The 26,241-nt window shown below is 35.6% G+C and overlaps 1 protein-coding gene across 1 annotated transcript in view; it reads left to right on the forward strand.

The window, feature by feature from the left end:
- PARD3 (par-3 family cell polarity regulator) overlaps positions 1 to 26,241 on the forward strand; it is a 611,228-nt gene that overhangs the window by 440,491 nt on the left and 144,496 nt on the right. Inside the window, exons 22-23 of the mRNA XM_019652604.1 lie at positions 2,953 to 3,063; positions 20,820 to 21,062. Coding sequence (XP_019508149.1) covers positions 2,953 to 3,063; positions 20,820 to 21,062 — 354 coding nt within the window. The remainder of the gene's footprint in view (positions 1 to 2,952; positions 3,064 to 20,819; positions 21,063 to 26,241) is intronic.

Genomic DNA, 26,241 nt, shown 5'->3' on the forward strand with positions numbered 1-26,241 from the left:
CTTACAAGCTGCTGTGTGGGGGCTTTACTACATGGAGTGGGATTTGCCCCAGTGGGCTCTGGTGCCTGTTGACACTGTCATTTGGGTGTGCTACATGTGGGTCTCATAGGTTGGTGCTCTGCTGTGGTCTGAAGCCAATCTCCAAGTATGTTGGTTCTGGTGTCTCTTGGGAGGGGCTCTGGTGCAAGCTTAGGTTAGTCATTGCCTGTGACAAGCCAGGGTCTACCTGGTAAGAGCTACAAAGTGATCCATGGTTGGTTGCTGCCTGTTCTGAACCGGAATGTGTGTGGGAGAGGCCACGCTATGAACCAAGGATGACTGCCACCAGTACTGGGTCTGGGGTAGGTCTACAAAAAGCCAGGATATACTGAGGCCTGCTGTCAGTTGCTGGCTCCTGTAATGTTCAGTTGCTGATAAAGCCTCATGTGGTAGGGAGTTGGGTGTGGCAGGGTCTCAGGGAGTCACCAAGGTGGAGCAAGCGGAGCTCACCAGACCAATTCAGATTCAGATGTGGCCATGGATGTGAAGGAGGGCTCAACACAAGAAAGATGGTGCCCACCTGCTGGCTGCATGGGAAGAAGACCCCACACAGGCAAAATGATGACTGTCCTCCAGCCCTTGTCCAAAGCTACACACCTATGTGTGGCCCCCGTATATCTCCAATGCCCCCGAGTCACTGTCCCTGCACCAGAGCCCAGGATTAATACCTGCAAGCAAATCTGTGTGGGCCCTTTAAGAGGATGTTTGGGTTTTTCACAGCCTTCCATCTCACCCAGACAGTCGGAATCCCCACTGTTTTTCACAGCCAGATGTTGTGAGGGCTCCTCTTCCCAGCACCAGTTTTCTGGACTGGGGAGCCTGGTGTGGGGCTGGGGTCCCTTGCTTCTCTGTGGGGAACCCCTGTGGCTGAAATCTCCCTCGGAATTCTCATCCACTACACGGAGGTTTGAGGCAAGCCTGTTTTGCATCTCCTCCCCTCCTACCAGTCTTGATGTGGCTTCTTCTTTATATCCTTAGTTATGAGACTTTAGTTATAAAACTTCTGTTCAGCTAGACTTCAGATGGTTCTTCAGGTTGATTATTCTGTAGTTTAGTTGTAATTTTGATGTTGTCTTGGGATGAGGCAAGCACTGTATTTATCTACTCTGCCATCTTAGATCTCCTCAAGCTTATACTGTTCTTGAAGCTCAGATTTAATACATTTTATATGTCCAGATGCTTCACTGTTGCAGAATTCACATGGGCTTTAAATACTGTCTTCATGCTGATGATACTCAGGTTAATCTGCCAGCCCTGTCCTTTCCCTTAACTCCTTGTAGATGCTCAGTAAAGTTTTGTCAAATGAACCATCATTGTGTTTTAGATGTTTGCTTCTACTGAGATGTATCTTTTTAAAATATTTATTCTTTTATTTATTCTATAAAGTCAATCATTATGCTTAACTTCTAAAATTAAGGAAAGGAAAAGGATTCTCTGGACTCAAGTTCCTGAGGATTATTTCTTTTCTTGTTTTTCCCTTTTTTTTTTCTTTTTTACAATTGCAGTGATCTTCCAATTTCTAAGTAACATTAAAGTTCAAGGTTTATAGAAATAAATTTTACAGCCAGTTTTGAGTACTGTGTAGTACTATTCATCATTTTTTAAAGAAATGGTGGTGGTAGTATTTTAACTTTTCTAATTTACCGCTGTAAGAATCCTTTGCCTTCCTTATTCATATACCTCTGCATACGTAGTGTTACTTTAGTTAGGAGATATTTCCACATTCATTTCACATGTAGACCAGTGTTTGACATCAGATTTATATTAAAAAAATAATGCCATATGCTACCACCCAAGCCATGAAGTGAATACTTTTTTCTCCTCTATTTCAACTTTGGGCCTCCCCTCTTACTCCTCTTTTTCTCATATGATTGTCACCAAAAGCCAGATTCCTACGTGATTCTCAGATAGAAATACTCAATATGTTTTACATATTTATAAATGCATAGTTGAGTAACTGTCTATAAAAGATTTCTTTTTTGCAACATCTGGTGACCAAATCACTATAGATGAAGATTATTTGAAGATATGTATCACATGCGTTCCAGAGAACATGGTCTTTTATGGGGAAACAACAGAGCATGAAAAATAATTGATACCAAGTCTGAGGTTTCTGAGGTATTTTGGAGGCCAGAAGAGGATACTGTTAGTGTTTTCTTAGAGATCCTCAGGTTCAGTGCCCATTTGTGGAAGTTTGTACGAACTGTTTGTGAACAATACTTGTGTTCCTCATATTTGCTTTTTATTAGATATATATTTTGCATGTCAAAGAGGCTACCATTGGCAATTGCCTTTGATCAGACTTAGGAAAAGAATTTGATGAGAATGCCTTAAAGCTTTCAATTTTATAAGCTAAAAGTATTATAGCACTGTAAATTATCCTTTGTACTTTAAACCTTGCAAACATGGCCTGTTTGTCAGTTTTAAACTATGATGACTGTTTCCAGTAAATCTGACTATAAAAATAAAGAAGAATACTTGTTTATAGAGAGGTTATTAAACAGATGATTGTAGATTATCATTCTTTAGTCCTAAGAGAAACCCACTCCAATGCAGATTCTCATCCTCCTGCATATAAAGTATTTGGCACTCAGTCCTATACATTTATTAATTGTTTCATAAGGGTGAGCTCAAGGTTTTTGTTATTGTTGTTGTTTATTTTTGCTTAGCAAAAGAAGAGTGGGTATTGAGGTCATTTTCCAAAAGTGTTTTCCCTGGAAAGTTCTAATTAAAAAGGAATAAAGTAATCCATTTATATATATTCATACTGGGCAAAACTAGGGAATCACAGGAGACATTTTGTCCCTCATTTTGAGGACGCTCACATTTCATTGGTCACATATGTCTTTATCACAAAAAAAGGAGAACTCATTTTGTATATATTGACAAGTTAGAATTTTTTGTTGTCAACAGGTTTGGCAAACATCGAAAAGATGACAAGATTGAGAAAACGGGTAAAATAAAAATACAGGACTCCCTTACATCAGAAGAGGAGAGAATACGAATGAAGCAGGAGCAGGAGAGGTAGACTTCAGTTATTTGATTAAACCTCATTAGACAGAGGTTCTTCTTCTTTCTGCTCTTCTTTTTTTTTTTAATACGAAGAATTTGCATTTAATTGATTTTTATTTTTTTCTGTGTCAATCCAAATACTTATTGTGGTGGGATGAATACAACATAAAGAAAGATTACAAGAAAAACCTTACATTTATTTGCGGCATTAAAATGAATTTTATTGGTTTTAGTTAAGATATTTTGCATAGGAGATAGTAGGGCATTAGATGCATAAATTAATACTGAATTTATGATCACTTTTAACATCACAAAGAAATATTTAAAATCCTGTTTCATCTATGAGTATGTAGTATAATAATTTTTAAAAAGTACACATCTGGAAATAAAACTATTTGAATTTTTATGTCTCATTTAAAATATTTTGATTTATAATAAGAATTGAGGGGGCTGTTAGTTTTTTACTATGTTGTTGTCCTTTCAAACTGATATATATTTTTTTCTCTTTCTATTTCACTATCCTCACATTTTGTGACATTTTTTACTTAAATTTTATTCCATCTCTTACAGAAAGATTGTTATTGTTGGGGAGAAAAAATTTCTCTTAGACCCTTCTAGGTTTTTCTGGCTGATCTAAAAATTAAATTGACATGTGCCAGATTAGCAGGAGTAAATCAAGTTATATCATGTATGGGGCGTCCATAAGAATGTGAGGCCCCCAGGTAGTCTGGCAATCAAGGCTTATATGCTATTTTGAGCTAAAGAGAAGAGGGTAGGTGTCTGGGACTTCAAAGGGGAGGAAAACAATTTACAGGAAGATGGAAAAACAAACGTTTCGTAAACAAATGTTTGTCACACCATGTAGAGACAAGGGGACACAGAGAGGACTTTGAACAACCAGGCCTTACTAATAAGTTCCCCCAGTTTTCCACCCCTGCCCCATATTCTTCATAGTTATCTCTGTTGATAGTTCTTTTTCTGGACCAAGCCCTCTATCTAAATTCTTTTAGGCAGTTAAGGGGGAGGTGGAAGCTTTTCCTGAGTTTTTCGAGCCTCAGTTGTCTTCAGCTCAGAATAATCTGCATGTCAAGCATATTCTGGGTAGATTTGTTCTGAACACTTATATTATCTGTTGAATCATTCCATGTTCAGAACCCAAAGACCAATGAAATGAAAATGAATGAAGAGTTACTTTAAGCAGACACTTGAAAACCATTTTTATAAGTGATTAGAATATTTCTCATTATAATTCCCAGGGGATGAAAAAGCATCTCACACTTTTGTTATTAAGAGTTTGCAGGCCTACCGTGAGTGCCTCTGTATTATCACATTTCATTTTCAAAGCTGCCACAGAAGAGATACTATGTGTTTTATAATCTGGGATGTAAGGGAGTTTCTGGTGCCTTGATCAAGGTTATAAAGCAAAATATTATCTATCGCTAGTATTATAACCCAGCATTTTTAGCACCAAGTCTAATGTTTTACTACAATCCTTGATCTGTGGCACTTTTGGTCTTATGTTAAACAATGAATGAAAGAACTGAAAATAATATCCTACCACAGTTTTCTATAAAAGCTATTAATGTTTGGACATTTTTCCATTCATCTTTTTAATACTGCTGAGCTTTCTTCTTTTGGCTAGCATAGTTACTCTGATTGTAGCTTTTCAAAGTATAAAATATTTAAGTGGAAAAAAATATGGACATCTAATTTATGATGCAAGTCTGGGTTTATTCTTCTGCCTCTTTCCCAATTTTTATTTTCTAAAAATCATTGTGCCTTTCTTGATTTCTAGGACTCTCTAATCCTCACCAATTTGGGATCCCCAAACTTATTAATTACTTACTGTTTTTAAGCCAAGGCATGTGGTGTTCCTTAGCTGTGTAATATGGCATTTAATCACTCAATAGTATAAACTTCTAAACTAAGAGGCTTTCTTGTCTCTAAATGAAGAGTATATACTAGGTAAATGTATGAACTCAGACTGATCCACAGGCAAATAAGTGATTTGGTTAGAGAACAATCTCAGTGATAGAAAGAAACATTATACTTCTTCCCTGTCATGATGCCAGCCAAAGGGAATAGCTTTGTTAATCCTATACCATTTTTCATATTCTAAATATTCCTTCTTTATAGTTTAAGATTACGGCTGTGTTTCATTGCAGAATTCTATCAATATTTTCCAAAATACTTTTATAATGCATAGTCAAATATTTCCAGCTAGACAATGATTTTTACGTAATCATTTCACTTGTATTTTTAATTTGCCTAAGGCACATTCACTTCTCAGTTTTGCTTTTAATTTCCACCTCTATACCTCTAATGATGCAACACTTCTGGGAACTAGGTAGATCATAATGAATTTACAACATACAGGAGGCCTAAGAATAAAAATCTTTTAGGGTCAAGGAACAAGTGAATGGTCCATTAAAAAATCAATTAGCTTCATAATTTAAGAAAACTATTATACTTCAACTTCGTATTTCAATAAGAATTTTTATAAGTATGTTTTATTTAAACTCATGGGTCTTATAATAGTGCAAGTGAGAATGCATGAATTACATAAGTGGAGCGTGTTTAGCGCTTGTTATTTTGATAGAGAAAGCCTTCTTTTGTATGTCCTTGCTAGTCTGTCTGTTGGCATTGGCAAAGCTCCTTTTGAGATTGGAAACTGCAAATTCTTTGGGAAGAATTTGATTGGAAAACTCAATAAAAGTAAATAAACCACTGCTTATATTCTCATCACAGTCTTTACTTCACTGCTGATTAGTTGTAAAGCATCCCCTATAACATTATTTACCACTGTAGCTATGAGTTCCAAAAATTATTTTGGCTGATTCCATGTAAAACTTGACATCCCTTAGTTATTAGCCATGACACATTCACATACCAAAATAGTTATTTGTCTGTACACATCCATGAAGTCAAGATATAAATATTGAAAATATAAATATTACTCAAGATATAAATATTGAAAAATTAAAAGGACAATGGACATAATTTAAAATGTTTTCCTACCTTGTTAAGATCTATTTAGATCGTGAAAGGGAATTAGATTCTTCTTAGCATGGTTCTGAGATTGAATTTGACTTCATTCTTGCTAACGTCCTCCTCTTTCCTTACGCTCACTGCCATCACTGGGAGAGGAGTCACGATACATGCTGCCCGACTAGGAGAATGGATGAGGAAGGTTGCTGTGTGGATCTGTCCTCTGGCCATACTAGTCTTGCCCTGCCACAGACTTGAGCTTGCGTGCATAAGGCTTCTAGAGAAGTGGGGAGTCTGGGGATGATGCCAGGGGTGAAGTTAACTGGTCCTGCGATGTGCTATTGTGACTTCCAGCTCTGAGCTTTGCAGCCAGGTACCCAAGCCTTTCAGAGATGCTGTTGACCACATTTTGGTCTAGGGAGGGAAACTAAGCAAAGCAATTGGTGTTTGGAACTGAGGTGTGAATTCAGTGCTCGCTGCCTCTTACTGGTTCTTCATTCGGGCATGCCTAGGGACAGAGCCCCTGTTGTCTCATTTCTACCACACAAAAGGATTGGGCTCCAAACCCTACATGTGACATGTTCAATTAAAGGAGCTGTGGATCTTCAGGTTTACTTAGCTTCCATTATGAAGCACAGTGATGGATTTTTTTCTGTTGACCAACTGTCAGAAGTAACATTTTGACTTTCTTTTGTGCTATTGCTCCAGTGATATCTCCACTTATGGTTTTGATGGTTGGTGTATAAACAGTGTACAGTGCAGGGTTTCCCCAAAAAAACGTTCAGCAGCAGAAGAGGGTTCCATGTGCAAATATGTTTAAGAAATACTTAGTTAAACCAACGTATGCATATTTCTTTACTCCATTGTTTCTCAAAACCCTAACTATGTTAAGGTACCTTATGAGTCATCAAGATAGGAATAGAGAATCAACCTTTGGCTCCTGGTCCAACCTTTCCCTCCCCCTCACTCATCTAACTGGCTGTGGAAGTCTGTTGATTGTTTCATAGAATCATGAGCAAGTTTAGAGCCACGGTGGTGACCTGCCTCTATTTTATGGCTTCTGCTGTGTGTACTTATGATGTTTGTTCCATCTTTCTTTTTTAATTTCCTCTTCCCGACATGTTTCTCACCTGTTTAAAACACATACATTTTAAGGTCTAATTCTAAATTTATTCTAATTCTAAATCTATAGAAAATATGAAGAAAAAATAAGAAAATAAAAACTTATCTGTAATAATACCACGGTGAACATACTGGTCTATGCCATTCTATTTTTTTTCCCTATAAACTACATATTTCCACACATACTTTTAAAAAGTTAACATCTATTTTCATTTTGATTTATTTTTCATTTTTACATGTTCTTAGAAAATAATGTTAAATGTTTTCTGGAACAAGGCCAAGTCTGTATGAACAGATGAATGGATGAGAAGGAAGAACAGAAAGAAGGAAAGAAGGCCTGAAAGATGAAATATTAGCTGTGATATCTGGCCAAACTCTCCCAACTCTAAAATAATATTTACCTCATATGTTACTCATTCTATTAAATGAGATTTATAATGTTAACTGGCTTGCATTTTGTAGTTACTCAGCAAGGGACACCTATTATGATGTTATTATCTATATTTACCTAATAAGTTGTGCTTGGAAATATTTCCAAGGCGATTGAATGCTTGTAGTGGAGACATGAAAAAGATAATGAATTTCTTATAAAATCCTCCCAGTATATTAAAGGTATTTATAAATCTGCTAAGAATATGTATGGCTTGAAACGTTCCATTATTCAAAATGATAATCACCATTCAAAGCCTTGTGTTTTCAATACAAAGCCATTGAACTGTGTCCCTAAGCTGTATACTCCCAGTTTTTATGTATAATTTTCAAGCTTTTGTGACATTTCTGCATTTGGTTCGAATTCACGATATTTCTCTTTTCAGTTTTACTGTTACCATTATCTGCTTTGAGTAATTAGTTTAAACTTTGATAAAAACTTTTTTGTAGTGCCTCTTCATTGGTAAGATCCTTTTTGGCAAATGATATATGTTCGTTTGTGTTTTGCAGATATTAACATTTTTGTTATATACCATATAACATAGTAGTAAAATTTGAAGTGCATGAATAAAAAGTTGGTGAAATCACAGGAGGAACAGTCTATGTAGCAATAATAGGTGCATTCCCTGCATATCTAAAAGAAATAAAGTTTTTACCATTTGGCTTAAAACTTAGCGTTTAGGTTCCCAGAATTCTTACATTAGAATTCATATGATCCAGATAACTTTTGCATTTAGGTCACACATTGTCATCCAAACAAAGCTTGATTTTTTTTTTATAGAAAATATATATATTTTTCTATCCTATAGCAGAGTTTTTCAGATTTTCTCTGACCCCTTGAACCTTTTAGAAAAATCAAGTCTAAGTGGGATTAGTTTTATCAAGCATTTATTAATATATATATTTATTAAGTTCCCATATCTGACTATATCTATGTTTATGTCTATGTCTCTATCTCTGTCACTATCTCTATTTAGCTGTGTCTACCTCTATATCATGTTTACCATACAGGTGAATAAAAATTTTTAACAGTGTTAACTTGCTTGCACAAATTAAGCCTTGGGCATGTGTGTGTGTGTGTGTGTGTGTGTGTGTGTTATAAATATATCTGGTTTTATTGACAGACTATAACTGGAGTTGGAAAATGCAGTTTTGTTATAAATTTATAAGAACTGTCTTAGATGTATTTGGGATTGTAGCACCTCTTTGAGTAGGAAAAAATTATAGGTGCTTTGATACTTGTGACAGCCCAAACATAATTTGACTGAATGAGTATCTGAGAGAGAGAGAGAGAGAGAGAGAGAGAGAGAGAGAGAGAGAGAGAGTGTGTGTGTGTGTGTGTGTGTGTGTGTTTGTGTGTATTTTGGTTAGTGAAATATTACTCTAGCATTTTATTAATAAGTATAAAAGAGACGTTTTTATTTTTCAGCAATCTATTATTATTATTATAATACTCCCTTTCTCAAGGATCTCTTTTTTTGTTAAGAAGAGGAAAAGATTTTAATATGTTAACATTAAAAAATTGATATAAGAAAATATAATCAATTGTGAAAATAGGTGACTGTAGAGCTTTGGGAAGGGGAGAAATTGGTCGGGCTAGAGTTATTAATAAATGCTTCATAAAGATGATAATTTGGGATCTAGGTCTAGCTCCTAAGAACTTATGAATTTAGCAAACTGAAAAAATTCTACACCCACACTTAGGCTGCCTATCCTTACCCTCAGACGAATGTCTATGGGGGGCAAGAAGGGACTTTATTCCTTTAACTGCTTAGATTCTTTAAAAATTTTGGTTTTATTGGTTAGTAGTATTTCTGTAAATGCTTTTTTTTTAAGATTTTATTGGGGAATTGGGGGAGGGGAACAGCACTGGGGAATCGGGGAAGGGGAACAGACAAGTTGCTGTCCTTTTGTTCTTCAGTCTAGTTGTGGAGGACATCACTTCACTGGCCCATGTTGGTATTATCATTGTGCTCTTCCCTGCTGAGGCAGTCACTCGCTGGCCATTGATTGGATGGCAGCTCATGGCAGCTGCCAGTCACTCACTCACTCACAGTAGCTCACGGCAGCCCATTGCAGCAGGGGCTGCAGCCTAAGCCGTCACCAGCGACTCATGGCAGCCCAGCTCCAGGTTGAGCTGTTGTTCACCATCTTAGCTATAGAGGGCACAACCTCACTGGCCCCAATGTGGGATCCGAACCGGGGCCCTGCTGCTCAGAGCAGGTGCTCCCAAGCCAACTCTTAACCAACATGCCACTCAGCCGGCCCTATAAATGCTTTTTAAAAAATTTCTTTTACAAGGTTTAACCATTTTATATTTTAAAACTGGTGTCATCTCATTTTAGCATTCAGGGATGAAATTTCACTTTCCCTCCCACCTATTATAAGATACGATAAAGAACAAAAATTCAGTTCTATGGAAATTTGAAGATCTAATTGGCTTTATTGAATGATTCATGAATCGGGCTGCATCCCATCTAGCAAGTAGAGAGGTGCTCTGAGGAGCCATGCAAATAGAAGGTTTTCATGGGAAATTGAGCTGGACGAGAAAACCATTAGCAAAAGAGAAGAGCTGATCGTTCCAGGCAAGGTTACCTTCCCTTAAGGGAAGTTGGGATTCTTATCAGGCAGATTGCCTCAGCTTCCTTTGATGGAGATGGAGAGGGCCCATGTGACAGATTGTTTCATTGATGTTGACCAGAAGATTCCAGACGGATTAAGATTACATTCCCAGAGAAGGCTGAAACTGCAGTGGGGTCAGGTATTCATTAAGTCTAAGTTGGTGTCATGGACTTTAGTACAAGTGGCTCCATTTTGGGCCTGTGGTTTTTTTTTTTTTCTTTTAACAGGTACCACTGCAGTTTTCAACAACTCACATTCTTCCCTTGAATTGGAATTGTACTTTCAAAACAGTTGTACCTACTCAAGCAATTTTTTCTAGGACCCACTTAGAATATGTAAGGCTTTTCTTCCCAAGGAACTTCTACTTCAAGTATTACAAAAGATACTAAAATCCCACTTAAAGTTATGACATTTTTGCTCTTGATGGTTTTTTTGTTGATGTTTTTATTGTTCCTGAAATGGCATATTTTACATATTTTTTTAAAGTAAGAAATTTAGTGGAATATTGTCCCTCATTTGAGAATTCAGCATAGACACGAAACTGGCAGCTTCTGTATTGGTAAGTGGCAGTTGTTAGACTTACCTAGCAGGGTAAGAAAACACTGATGAGTTGCCATGTACTCAAGTGTTTTGAGGGCCAAATAGAGCATTTCATCAGATGGCTAAAAACTACTTTGAACTGTTCCAGTTGTCTTGTAGCTTAAATTTTATTCTGCCATGAATTTAGGTTTTATTTGATGAATTTCGGTAATACTGACTTTTTAGAGAGAGGAAATACTGTTGGGAAAAGATCCAGGAACTTTGTTCCCAGAATTAGGTTTCTGGATGACAGTATAGTAAGTTGGGGCTAAAATGTTTCCCCAAAGAGTCGATTGCAAAGTCTTAAACTTTGTTTTGAAGATGGTTAACAACTATCATAATATGCACCAATCTGAAATTTATTTTAAAAATTTTTATTAAACTATTATTAGTATATTTTATCTTCTGTAGATGTTAACAGCATTTTTTAGAACTTAAAATCATTAAAGGTCAATTTCTGTTTCTTAGAGTCTTTTGGAAAAATGCACCATTGGTAATTTTATGTAGCAAAGCTTCATAAGCTTTGGAGGTAGAAGTATTTGGGATATATTGGAGTAATTTAAGTCCACCATTGATTTTTCGTCCTGAGGAGTTGATCACTCAATAGTGTTTCTCATGCCTTGTACCTTTTTTGGATGTATAAAGACTATACTTCATAGTCATAAAAAAGTTATTTTCATCTTACTCTACTGCAATTAGTGCTAAAAGCCATTTATTGTAAAAGCAAAAATCCTAATGAATAGAAATGTTACAAGAACAGAAGTCTTGTATGTTTTATCTTCGTTGTGCATCATCCATCTTAATTAGAGAAAAGGGTGGCGAACACTGCAACAAGAGCCTGGAATTGAAATCATTAATTGATGTCAAGCTAAAGAGAGACTGTTAGCATGAATTTAGTGACAGCAGGAAAGAAATTAACCTTATTACTTTATTTAGTATATTACATTATTTTGTGTACTGTTTTCTATGCAGGTTCAAGGCAATTTCATTATCATAATGGAAAAGACTTTTCTTAACAAAAAGGAAAGGTGTGAATATTTATGTTTCAACATAGCAAATAGAAATGATAAATTCTTTGCTAACCTTTTCTGAGTCTTAGTAAAAAGTTTTAATTGTTGTTTCAATTTTTTTTTTTTCCATTTCAAGGCTAGGGAAATAGACCATAATGATGTTGCCCAGTAACGCCCATTGGTCCAGCTGTCTGTAATCCTTTAAATTTCAGAATAGTTCTCTTGTTAATAACTAGGAAGGACTTTCTGAAATGCTTAAAGCAATATATATTTATTTCTTTTGCTAAGTGTGGGGCTAATCGGTTACTTTTGTCATTGCTGAGGTTTGGCCCGAAGTAAATGGGAGGGGTAATGCTAAACAACAACCTAACTGTGTAGTGAAAGGAATGACTCTTACATCTTAGAGATCATTTGTGACCTAAGGGTCACAATAAAAGAATAGAGGGGGTGTTCTTTTATAGCACTGACCATCTGGAACCATTAAGGGCTCAACTGCAAGATATATTATCTTTTTAAAAAATTTCCTTAAGAAACTATGCTATTTTTATTAGGTAACCAAAAATATTTTCTCCCCTCAGCCAATTATTTCTTTCCTGAAATAAGTTCCTCCATAAACAATGAAAATATATAACATGTAGCTATAACCTTTTGGTTGGATTATAAAGTCTCTTTTCTCACTTTATAATAAGCAAGACATTCAAGTATAAAAGTATACAGTAAAATCATTTGTGTCTTTTGTTACCTTGACTGCAAATTGTCATGAAAAATCACAAACCCCCACAATGGACTCTTAGTTTTAAAACTCCACTTTTCATTGCCATTTGCACAGCAAGCTTCATTGGCATTAACTTCTAGAATGAACTTTAAAAGGCACATTAGTTCAGGCTAGTAGTCAGATTTGTTAGCCTTCTGCAGCGCTGCTCTCACCTTTGTCGGCCACAGGTACTCTGTGGTTTCATTCTAATGTTTTCATCACAAGTGTGAGAGCCCCCAGGGTGGCAAGGAGGGGTGCAAACAGCTTTTATAACTTTGGAGACAAATTCATTGGTGATGAGAAGACAAACAATAAAAATATAATTTCTTTTGTTGTTGAAGCTTAGAAAAAAAAATGTTTTTAGAAGGTACTATAGATGTGACTGTAATGTTTGTTAGATTCAATGATTAGTGGCAATTAGTCAGAATGTGCGAATTTGGGTAAAAGAAAGCAGTTGAGAACTGGGCTTTATGCATAGTACCTCATGCTGCCTAGTGTTTCTTCTGAGCGATTGACTTGGTAGAAATTGACCCCCAATGATCATTTGTTTCTGTGCGATTTGAAACAAAAGAACATTCAAATCTCCGACCCATCAATACTATAATGAAATTGATGTGAAAGAAGTTTGGGGCAACTAGGTGCCTGCTTCCCTGGAGATGAAAATGTTCATATTTTCCTTTGTAATGGCTTCCTTTCTTAACAGGGCTGCACTTTGCAACATAAGTAAGCTGGATTATCTTCACTTTCAATGAACTGGAGTTCTAGCACCGTAAGGTTCCCTCATTTATAAACCAATCTAAGTCACTCCCTTTGATTTCAGGAGGTTCTCCAAATTCAGAACTTCTGGCTTTATTTCTATTGTAGTCCTCCAAATTTCTTCAGGTTCCCAAACTTCATTATGTGCCCAGTCACCCTGTAGATTACCTGTAAGATTAAGTGACTGTCCAATATAACCAAATATAATAGTAAAGTGGGTTGTCAGATAAGTGATCATAATTGAGCTTCAGATTAATATCCCAGTGAGTTGAAGAAAAGAAGTCATTTCCCATTCTCTGTAGTTGATTTGGCTGAACACAGAGTCAAAAAGACAGTATGGTGCAAAGAATAAAATTATCTCTGAATTTACCTGAACTTTTCATCATGGATACCATATTTTGCTGTGTATAATGTACACTTTTTTTGCCCAAATTTGTGAGGGAAAAATAAGGATGTGCATTATACATGGGTAGTACTAATTCCATATCTATATAAATGGTTTTAATTCTTTTATTTATGATTAGGAGTTAAAAGTGTAACTCTAGAAATCAATAATGATATCCGTATGCAAAATAATACCCTGGAAAACAATAATTGGTTTTGTTGAACTTAGGATGAATTTGCAATGACAAAGAGTTCTTGGTCTTCTATGATGTATAAATATTGTAAATTTGTTACTGGTATATAGAATTTCTTATACCTTGTAATTATTTATAGTTATTTGTTACATAAAATTTCTTGTACCATGTTAAAAAATATGTTAAAAAATAAATGCTAAAATTCCTTTATAATACAAAAAAAAGTACCTAAATGTAAACAAATAAAATTTGAATTAAAAAATTAAAATAAAAGATTTTTTCCCCCCAGAAAGTTTGGGCCAAAAACGTGAGTGCACATTATAAATGGGAGCACATTATATATGGCAAACATGGTATTCAGTATTTAGTGATAATGAGCTTCTATAACATCCATGATTATTGTTGCTCCTAAATGAATAAGTAGACTATAACAAAAAATCTAGTATAAATTTAGCTAAATACGACATTAGATTTTGAGTTGCTATTTCTGTTATGGATATTCTGTCTATGGGATTTAGATTTATTAAAATCTAGGGCTTTCATTGTTTAGGGTTCAAAGTTAGATAAAAATTTCTAACTTTCCAATATTCTCTTAGAAGTTAAGAAAGTCATTCATTGGTTCTCAACTTGGGAAATAAGGTCCTCCTAGAGAGGTTTTAGATATTCCCAAAGCCAATTTTTGTTGCCCGGATGGCTGAGGGACACTGCTTGGTGATATATGACTGGAACCAGTTGTGTAAGAAGTCCTACACAACCACAAATTGCCCATTCTCAAATGTCAATGGACCCCTGTTGAGAAGCACTGAGCTAAGTGAATTTAAGTACTTCCATTTTATACCTAGGAAATAAGGGAAATTAGATACGTTTGACCTGGTGGGTCCAAAATTTGGAAAACAAGACTGGCATAATGGTGATAAAAGGAAAAAACAAGGGAGAAAAATAAAAATTCTGCTTGCAATGCTATGTGATAATTTCCCAGCTTTTGAAAAAAAAAATGAAAGAAAAAACTTTATTTTGAAATAATTTTAGATTTATAGGAAGTTGCACAGATCTTACAGAAAGGCCTTGTGTACCCTTCATCCAGCTTCACCCAACAGCTACAACTCACAGCTACAACTTGTAGTCAGTTACATGACTGTCATACAATATCAAACCCAGGAGATTGACATTGGCACCGTGTGTGTATATAGTTCTGTGTCATCGTATCACATGTGTAGATTCATTTGACCACCCCTGCAATGAAGAAGTAGATCTATTCCATCACAAAGATCTCCATGCTGCTCTATTTAGTGACACACCCACCGCTGCTCCCACCATAGCTAACCCCTGGCAACCACTAATCTGTTTACCACGTCTGTAAGTTTGTCATTTTGAGACGAAACCTTACAGTATGTGATCTTTCAGACTGACTTCTTGGGTTTCACATAGCATAATGCTCCTGAGATGGATTCAAGTTGTGTGTATCAATAGTCTCTTCATTTGTATTGCTGCGTAGGATTCTGTGATGTGTATGTACCTGAGTTTGTTAACAATTTACCTTTTGTAGGACATTTTGGTTACTTCCAATTGTTGAATATTAGAAATAGCTATGAACAATTGTCTACAGGTTTTTGTGTGGACTTAAGCTTTCATTTCTTTGGGATAAATGCCCAGCTGTGTGATTGATAAGTGGTACGGTAAGTGTATGTCTGGTTTTGTAAGAAACTGTCAGACTGTGTTCCAGGGTGTCTGTACCATTTTACATTTCCAACAGCAATGTGTGAGAGAACCCGTTTTCCTGCTTCCTTGCCAGCATTTGATATTATCACTTTTAAAAAAAAATGTTTAGCTGATCTAATTGGTATGTAGTGGTAGTTTATTGTGGTCTTAATTTGCATTTCCCTTATGGCTGGCGATGTTGAACAGCTCTTCATGTGCTTGTTTGTCATCTGTATATTCTTTTCAGAGAAATGTTGCTTTATGTCGTTTGAGTTTTGAGTGTTCTTTATATATTCTGGACATGAGTCCTTTGTCAAATATGTGATCTGAAAATATTTCCGTTAAGTTTGTACTTGTCTTTTCACTCTCTTGATAGAGTTTTTCACAGAAATGCTTTTAATTTTGATAATGTTCAATCTATCTGTTTTTTTTTCTTTCATGGGCCATGCTTTTGACATCATTTCTAAGAATTCTTCACCAAGCACTGGGTCCTAAAGCTTTTCTTTTATGTTTTCTTCCAAAGTTTTATGTTTAAATCTGTGATCCATTTTGAGTTAATTTTTGTACAAGGTGTGAAGTTTAAATTCAGGGTGTTTTTTTTGTTTGTTTGTTTTGGTTTTGGCTTTGCCTATTGATATCTAATTGCTCCAGCATTATTCGTGGAAAATGCAATGCTTTTGCACAATTGTGAGAAATCAGTTGGTCATAATTGTTGGTTATTTCTGGGTTCTTTATTCTGTTCCATTGATCTGTGTATCTATCCTGCCACAGAAACCACACAGTCTTGTTTACTATAGTGATATTACAAGTCTTGCAATCAGGGAGTCTGATTCCTTCCACTTTATTGTTCTTTTTCATAATTGTTTAGCTATTCTATCCTTTGCCTTTCCGTTTAAATTTGAAAATAGTCTTGTCTATATCTACAAGAATCTTGCTGGGGTTTTTATAGGAATTACATTAAACCTGTATATTACCTTGGGTAGAATTGACTTTTTTTTTTCTTCTTGAGTGAATCTTTTATTTTTTAACTCATATTAGAATTTATTTTTTAAGATATTGTTTTTGTAATTTAAAAATGTTTTTTCAGTTATAGTTGACATTCAGTATTATTTATGTTAGCTAGTTTCAGGTATACAGCATAGTGGTTAGACATTTATATAATTTATGCAGGGATCTCTCCAATAAGTCTAGCACCCACCTGGTACTATACATAGTTATTACAATATTATTGACTATATTCTCTACACTGTACTTTAAATCCCCATGACTATTTTGTAACTGCCAATTTGTACTTCTTAATTCCTTCACTTTTTTCACCCAGCCCCCAACCCCCATTCCATCTGGTAACCATCAGTTTGTTCTCTGTCTGTAAGTCTGTTTCTGTTTTGTTTGTTCATTTATTTTTGTTCTTATGATTCCACGTATAAGTGAGATCATATGCTTTTGTTGTTCTGTGTGACTTATTTCACTTAGCATAATACTCTAAGTCCATCCACGTTTTTGCAAATGGTAAGATTTCATTCTTTTTTATGGCCAAGTAATATTCCATTGTATATATGTACCACATCTTCTTTACCCAATCATCTATTGATGGACATTTCAGTTGCTTCCATATCTTGGCTATTGTAAATAATGCTGCAGTGAACATAGGGGTGCATATATCTTTTCAAATTAGTCTTTTGGATTTTTTTTCTGATAAATGTCCAGGAGTGGAATTGCTGGGTCATAAGGTAGTTCCATTTTTAATTTTTTGAGGAACCACCAAACTGTTTGCAGTCCCACCAACAGTGCATGAGGTTTCCTTTTTTTTCATCCACATCTTCACCTATACTTGTTTTTTGATTTATTGACGATAGCCATTCTGACAGGTGTGAGGTGGTATCTCATTTTGGTTTTAATTTGCATTTCTCTGATGATTAGTGATGATGAACATCTTTTCATATATCTATTGGCCATGTATATATCTTCTTTGGAGAAATGTCTATTCAGGTTCTCTGCCTATTTTTCAATTGGATTGTTTGGTTTTTTGGTGTTGAGTAGTATGATTTCTTTATAAATTTTGGATGTTAACCCCTTATCAGATGTATAATCAACAAATAATCTGCTCCCATTCAGTAGGATGTGTTTTCATTTTGTTGATGGTTTCCTTTGCTGTGAAAAAAATTGTAATTTGATGCAATCCCATTCATTTATCTTTTTATTTTATTTTCTTTACCTGAGGAGATAAATCAGAAAAACATATTACTAAGGGCAATGTTAGGGAGTTTACTACCTATGTTTTTTTCTAGAGCTTTATGGCTTCAGGTCTTTATATTTAAGTCTTTAAACCATTTTGAGTTTATTCTTGTATATAGAGTAAGAAAGTAGTGCAGTTTCTTTTTGTTTCTTTTTTTTTTATGTATCTGTCTAGTTTTCTCACCACCATTTATTGAACAGACGGTATTTACTCCACTGTATATTCTTGCCTCCTTTGTCATAGATTAAATGACCATATAGATGTGAGTTTATTTCTGGGCTTTCTGTCCTGTTCCATTGATCTCTGTGTCTGTTTTTATGCCAGTACCATGCTGTTTTGATTACTGTGGCCTTATAGTATAGTTTGATATCAGGTAGCATGATACTTCCAGCTTTGTTTTTCTTTCTCAAGATCGCTGTGGCTATTTGGGGTCTTTTATGGTTCATATAAATTTTAGGATTATTTGTCTTAGTTCTATGAAAAATGCCTTGATATTTTAATAGGGATTGCATTGAATCTATAATTTGGTTTTCTATCCATGAGCATGGTATATGCTTCCATTTATTTGTGTCTTCTTCAGTTTCTTTCTTGAATGTTTTACAATTTTTTGAGTACAGGTATTTTATCTCCTTGGATAAATTTATTCCTAGGTATTGGGTTGTCAAAAAAGTCATGACGCATTTTTGCAATGAAAAACAGAAAAAATACGTCATGACTTTTCTGACAAACCAATATTTTAATTTTTGATACAATTATAAATGGGATTGTTTTCTTTATTTCTCTTTCTGATAGTTTGTTATTGATGTATAAAAATGCAAATGATTTCTGAATATTAATTTTGTATCCTACTTTACTGAATTCATATATTAGATATAAGTTCTAATAGTTTTTGGTGGAATATTTGATATTCTCTCTATATAATATCATGTCACCTGCAAATAATGACATTTTACTTCTTCTTTTCCAATTTGGATGCCTTTTATTTCTTTTTCTTGTCTGATTGCTGTGACTAGGACTTTCAGAAAATTGACTTCTTTACTCTGTTGAGTCTTTCATCCATGATCACGGTATGTCTCTCTCCTTTTTAGATCTTCTTTGATTTCTTTCATCAGCATTGTGTCATTTTCAGCATATAAGTCCTGGACTTGTTTTGTTATATTTATATCTATATATTTTTATATATTTCTATAAACCAACCATTAGTTCATTTATATTTATGTATTTATATATTTCATTTTTAGTGATTGTAAATGGCAGTGTATTTTCGTTTCAACTTCCATGTTCGTTGCCAGCATATAGAAATTCAGTTGGTTTTTGTATGTTGATGTTGTATCCTATGACCTTGCTGAACTTGCTTTTCAGTTCTAGAAGTTTTTTGTAGATTCCTTGGGATTTTCTATATAGATTATCATGTCATCTACAAATAAGAATGGTTTTATTTCTTCTTTTTCAATCTATATGCCGTTTATTTATTTTTCTAGTTTATTGAATTGTCTAGAATTTCCAATGCTACATTGAATTACAGTGATGGGAACAGATATCCTTACCTTTTTCCTAATCTTAAGGGAAGCATTTCAGTCTTCCTCCATTATGTATGATGTTACCAATAGGTTTTTTTGTAGATGCTCTTTATCAAGTTTAGGAGGTTAGTTTTTCTCTATTACTAGTTTTTTGAGAGTTTCTGTCATGATGGGTGTTGAATTTTATCAGATGCCCTTTCTGTCTCAATTGATACGAGATGTGACTTTTGTTCTTTAGCCTATTAATATAGTGAATTACATTGATTGATTTTTGAATGTTGAACCAGACTTACATTCCTGTATAAAACATCACTTGGCCATAATTTTTTTATATATTGCTAAATTCTATTTGCTCATATTTTGTTAAGAATTTTTATTTCTATATTCATGAGGGATATCAGCCTGTAGTTTTCTTTTTTGTTCTGTCTACATCTCATTTTTGTATAATATCTTTTTGTATTCTTTTGAATATATATTTATGTTATTTATGGAAGCAATGGACTACTTCAAATATGAAAAAAGTAAATAACTTTGCAGTAAAACATTAAACTCAGTCTAAAACATTACTTTATATAAATAAGACTTCATTTTTAAGTAAACATTTACATTTGTAATTATTTTTTCCATTAAACATGATCAAAAATATTTTCCCCATCAAACATCATCAAAAATCATCAAAATTCTATTTTTAGATAAATAAGATTGTCTTAGAACATAAATTATATCAATATATTACTGGTTGAAGAGGACTTTTTACCAAGTAGCTTAATAAAATCTTAGGAAATATATAAGTGCTTCTCAAGTAAAAGTTATTTAAGGTCAGTTTCTTAGTTATAGCACAGGCAACTTTTGTTTCAAAATTTGTTTGAACACATGCCTTCTTGTCCTTTATCTCAGGATTTGCCAGTTTTGTATACATCACATAAAATCAAAGTTGGTGTCATTAAACTGAGATCTTTTGCCATTAATAAAGAATTATAGTGTGGATCCATGTTTATGATTCATAGTATGTTGACTGTGTATGTTATATTTATAATGAGTCATATATATAAATTATGCACCTACTCATAAAAGTATACATATATAGTATGTGTGTGTGTGTGTGTGTGTGTGTAACATTAAAAAAAACACTTCTTGCCTTTAAAGAAGTGTATGAGTAAAACCCAAGTGGATGCCTAAAACTATCTTTTCCTGGTAAATTTTTAAACCTAGTTTATAAGTGACAACTTAAATTAAGATGTAAATCATGACTATATATTACTGACATGAACAAAAGCTATCTGAAGTGATTATTTTTGAGCATCCATGACATTACCTTGACAATCTAAAATGAATATAACATCATTTATATCATCAGTTTTCTTATAGCTGTATGAAATAAAATGTGGTTTACAACATATGTTGATGAATGTTTCTACCTGCAGTTCTTAGAGCAGGCATAGCTTCTCTTATTTCAACTTTGTTCTAATTTTACAGGATTCAAGCCAAAACTCGAGAATTCAGAGAGCGACAAGCTCGAGAACGTGACTATGCTGAAATCCAAGACTTTCATCGGACGCTTGGCTGTGATGATGAGTTGATGTACGGGGGAATTTCTTCCTATGAGGGTTCCATGGCTCTCAACGCCAGACCCCAGAGCCCAAGAGAAGGACATATGATGGATGCTTTGTATGCCCAAGTAAAGAAGCCGCGGAATTCCAAATCTTCACCTGTAGACAGGTAGGCTCCAGGAGGAATCTGGGGATTGCTTCCAAATCAACTGTTATGTAGTTTTTGACAAGGGAGTAGATTGTTCATCAGTCCTCAAACCAGAACTGTCTTTCATTAACAGCCTTTAAAAAAGTTGTTGTGTCTAAAAGTATTGAGTTTACACAAATTGAAGCCTAAGGGAAGGAGGGAGCAGCAGAGGTTTTGATAGTTTTTCTAATGATTCCAACAGATTCATCTTGTTCTTAGAATGGTCTTAGACTGGAGAACTAACCTATATTGAGTTTATAACTCACATAAAAAGCAAACTTGAAATTATGGCTGTTCTACTTAAGCCGTATTTCCTTTTATTACTAGGAAAGCCTCTAGTTGTGGTAATTAAATAGATGTTTAATGACATGATTTGTTCTAATTATGATTTATTTAGAAGTACCACTTTTTTTGGCGACATGATTTAATATTACGAAAAATTGTGAATGAGATGTACAGTAGAGCCAGTCTTCGACTTGCTTGTTAATAGCCACAGACCACAGGTCTGATTGTGTATCTGTAGGGCTCTAAGTAGTGCAGTGTTGATTGTATGTTAATGGCTATATATTTATTTCAAATTTTAGCTGAAACAATTTAAAAATAGATCTTTTTCCACCCCTTCATCTATATATCCAAACACTGTATAAAGTTTAGTTCATGAAGAAAACAATACTCATTTCTTTTTATTTGAAACATGCATGTTATTGTCATAAACAATACAATAATCCCATCACATCTTATAATGGTTTCTTGTCATTGTTGCTCTGTAGGGGAGCTGGGCTTTGAACATTAAAAATATCAAATTTCACTTAAAACTAGCGGTTATCAGGCTGCCGAGTGGTGTGTTGGTTAAGAATTGGTTTGGGAGCACCAGCTCTGAGCAGCAGGGCCCCGGTTCGGATCCCACATGAGGTCCAGTGATGCTGCACTCTACAGCTAAGATGGTGAACAACAGCTCGACCTGGAGCTGGGCTGCTGTGAGTCGCCGGCAAAGGCATAGGCTGCGGTGGGGCTGGTCAGCGGGTGTGTGCTTTCGTGAGCCACAGTGAGTGGCCGTCCAATGGCTGGAGAGCAGCTGCCTCACCCAGGAAGAGCACAATGATAATACCAACATAGGCCACTGAAGCGATGACAACTAGACTGAAGAACAAAAGGACAACAACTTGTCTATTCTCCTTCCCAGGTTCCCCAATGCTGTTCCCCTCCCCCAATTCACCCATAACATCTTTTTAAAAACAACATCAACAACAACAAAACTAGCAGTTCTCAAGCTTTAGCATTCAACAGAATCACTTGGGGGACTTCTCTAAGCACAGGTTGATTAACCCAGATTTTGATTCAATTGGTCTGGAGTGGAGCCTGAGAATTTGCATTTCTAACAAGTCCCCATGTCTGGTGCTAGTATGACTGGCTACAGTACCCCTGCGAGACCAGACACGTACTGGAATTATTTCACCTATGGTACCCATGTGTTATCTGGCTGCTACATTTTGCAAGTAGTCTACGTTTTGGTAATTTACTGCCAGCTATCCAGCTATTTTTAGTAGAGGTTTGCAAATGCAACAGGTCACCCTCAGGCAAACCCATAAGGAAGCATTTTAAAGAACAGCAAAGGGAGAAGCAGATCATAAGGTAAAACACTAGAGTCAGATACTTGTTCTGTTTCCTCTTTTTGTTTGTTGTTGGGTTTTAGGTTTTGTTTATTGTTTTGTGAAAATCTGTTTGATGTTGAGTGTAATGAAGTGAGTAAGTTAACATAGGAGGCTTATGGTTTATTTCAAACTCCTTTGGTGTGATTACCTAGAAAGTTCACAGTACTTAGACTAACACAGATGTATCAGGATTCAAGGACTAGGATTGTCAGTGACAGTGACATTTTCTTAAAACATTTCTTACTGGGTTTTTGTTGCTTACAGAAGGTCAGATAGCATTTCGAGGCCATAAATGTCCCAATGAAAGTGTTTTCTTGGGAGAAAGGACAGCAGAAACACTGGTGTTGCCAGTTAGCAACTTTTGGAAAAACTAAAAGAAAATTAGTTAACGTGTTATGGATCATTAATCGTTTTCAGCACCTTCTACATCTCCTTTGAAAATCTAAAACAAAAAATGTGCTTATTGAAGTTGTTCACGTAGCTGAGAAGTCCTACCTGACGTGAGAGATGATAGTCAGAAGGGATCTTTCCAGCTCCTGAGGTCCAGAAATGGTCATTTAAACCCCAGTTTAAACCATAGTGTCCTGCAGGAGTCTAAATCTCTCCTAAAGATTTGTGCCAGTTTTCAAGAGGGCTTACCTGCTTAGAGCCCCATCTGCTACTAGGCTCCAGCATCCTGCCTACAACTCGACTCTGCACCATGCTGAACTCACCGTGAACTCAGCCTCCTCACTAATTTCCATCAAAAACCCACTCAGCATTGAAACATTAAAAAAAAAAAAAAAAGCTGTCAGCAAAACACTCCAGATAAGAGTTAAGTCATGGGAATGAGTCACAGCAAGCAGGGAACAGCTCAAAATCACATCGCAGACATCACTGTATTCGGAACGCCCATCAGCCTCACGCAGGCACAGCCTAGATGGCTTCTGTTGCGGACTGGACAGTTCTGTGCACTTGTGCCCCCAAAGGATGATGGGACTAGAGCACTTCCAACTCAAGAGAGAGATCATTTATTTTTTTAGAAAAAGGGTCACAGAAACCTAAGTTTGGGTTTTTGTGATTTTTTTGTGCAGAGTGTAAGATGTCCATTAAACAATGATATTACCAATCCAAAAAGTTGGGACTTGTCGCTTCTGTGAAGAACTTCACCAACCAGGAATTAAATATGAATTTGGCTTAGAAATAATGGCATCACCTCTGTTGTCATTTTTTTTTTTTTGTCCAAGAGAAAGCTGTAGAAAAGTGTTTCTCAGACTTGAGTAGTGTAGAGACTCTTTTTAAAGGACAATCTCTTGATACTGCAGTACGGAATTAAATTGTTTTGAGTATAGTGTTATTTAAATATGTATAAAAATAAAATAGGACTAAACTCCTTCTGTTTACAGCCATTATACAAATATAAAACCAAACATCTTTACAAATTAAACACAAACAAAACAGCAAAGCCATTACATTCAAATGAATAACGTTAATTTAATGTGGCTGATAAATTTTTGTTTTTCATCTAAACTCTTGCACAAATCATGAATATGGTGGTGGCTGCTCCGTGATAGGTTCATTTGAGTCTCTTTGCTGCCCCACAAGCCACCGGCTGACGCAGCTCACCCTTCATTTTTCTCAGTTAGATTTCTGCAGTTTTTGCTTGTCTGTCTCCAGTGGTCTTTGGCCTGTATGCCGCACTGATGCATCATTTATGCAGCAAGTCCACCTTGCTTCTGTTATCATTGATAGAAGTGAAAGTGAATAGACAGTGAAAGTAGCATTTCTTCGTGCCTTCATATCTGTAAACTTAAATTCAGACTGTGAAATAACACATTTATAAGATGACCTATAAAATGCTTCTATTAAATCTTTAAAAAAGAGCCATTCATATGGAAACATAAAACTTGAAACTCCTCACAGTATTTCCTGTATAAAGAATATACCCAATAAAGAAACCCTATCAACTAAGTGAATTTCACCAAAATTTGCAATAGGTGTCTGAAGAACTTTACTATTCAAAATTTTGGATTTCTTGGGAGTACAGGTAATCAGGCGACAGGCTGAAGATAGCCTATTTTCTCTCCTCCCTTACTTAATAGAATCCTACTTTTGTTCAGGCTGCAAATGTGCCCAGCTAAAAATTTCAATATCCCAGGTTCTCCTACAGTAAGAGGTGACCATGTAATGTTGTTCTGACTAATAAGTTAGAAATGGAGGTAGGATGGGGCTTCCTATAAAGCTCGTTTTTCCCTATGGATCTGACTCCGTTTTTTCCCTTTCGCATTTCCCTTCTTCCTTCCTGGAACTTGGATGAGTGCTCCAAGGTAGGGCTCATCTAGCAACCCTGTGGATGAAGGCCCCATGGAGGAAAAGGGAAACAGCCTGTTCTCTTGCACAGCTGTTACAGTCCTGGCCTGCCTCCCCTGGGTTCCTTGCTGTCTGTGGAACTGAGCCCCGTGCTTGTTTAAGTCACCCTCCATCAGGCTTCTGTTCCATGGAGCCAATGCCATTCTGAGGGTAGTGAATCGTGCACTCAGGAGCCCAAAGAGAATCATCCTTCTTAGAACAAAATTGTCTGCATGCTGGAGAAGTATCCCCTGGTCAAATCATTTCCACAGTATTTTGTAAAATTAAGCAATGTATAAAAGTTTCTATTGTCTCACGGTTAGCTCTTCCACCTTTCATTTTATTTAGCTTCCACTTAAAGAAATGTTATCAATCAAATGTTTGCTAGCATAGATCCTTCATTCCGATACACTAGTATCAGCAGGCAACTTCTACCGCTAGCAACAATTCTGATGTAAAATAGGAGGAAGTTGAGTATAATGTACAAGAGCATCAACTATGGAGGCACACGGCCTGAGTTTCATTCTGGGCTCTTCACCATTAGCCGTGTAAACTCTATGCTTCATTTTCCTCATCTGCAAAACGGGAATAATAATGGTACTTAGGAGCATTAGGGAGGACTAAGTCTGTTAGCACATACTCGTATAAAGCACTTAGCACTGTGCCTGGTCCACCATAAGCTCTATTTAAGTGTTTAATGTTGCTATTGTTAGTTAGGAAACGAGCGTTTACTCTCAGGAAAGCACAGCATCCCCACCTGGATGCAGAAACAGGCAAGGAACAAAATTGAAATGAATAAAGGTACGTTTTATTCCTTATTTTTAGCATGCATATAAAAGTGGGGGGATGCAATTCTACTGATACCTCTTCAGCTTGGTCTCTAAGTATTCGCCATAAGTCATGTCATCATATCATGAACAGTTTCTCGTTAAATTAGGACTTATTGAGTTCAGTATGAGACATCCCAGATTGCTTCTACAGTATAAATACTTGGAATTCTTTGAAGTTCTTCATGTTCTACTTGCATGAAATTCTTGCTGATTCCAAGCTTATAATGCTTCATGGAGATATGGAACCTTGAACTTCTCAAACCTTGTCTAAAATTTAGACATTTCTATTTATATCATTGTCTCCAGGCAGTCAGGCAGGAATGATGAGTTTTAAAAAAAATTTAAAAATTA

Source organism: Hipposideros armiger, unplaced genomic scaffold (assembly GCF_001890085.2).
Source record: "Hipposideros armiger isolate ML-2016 unplaced genomic scaffold, ASM189008v1 scaffold_183, whole genome shotgun sequence".
Lineage (NCBI taxonomy): Eukaryota > Metazoa > Chordata > Mammalia > Chiroptera > Hipposideridae > Hipposideros > Hipposideros armiger.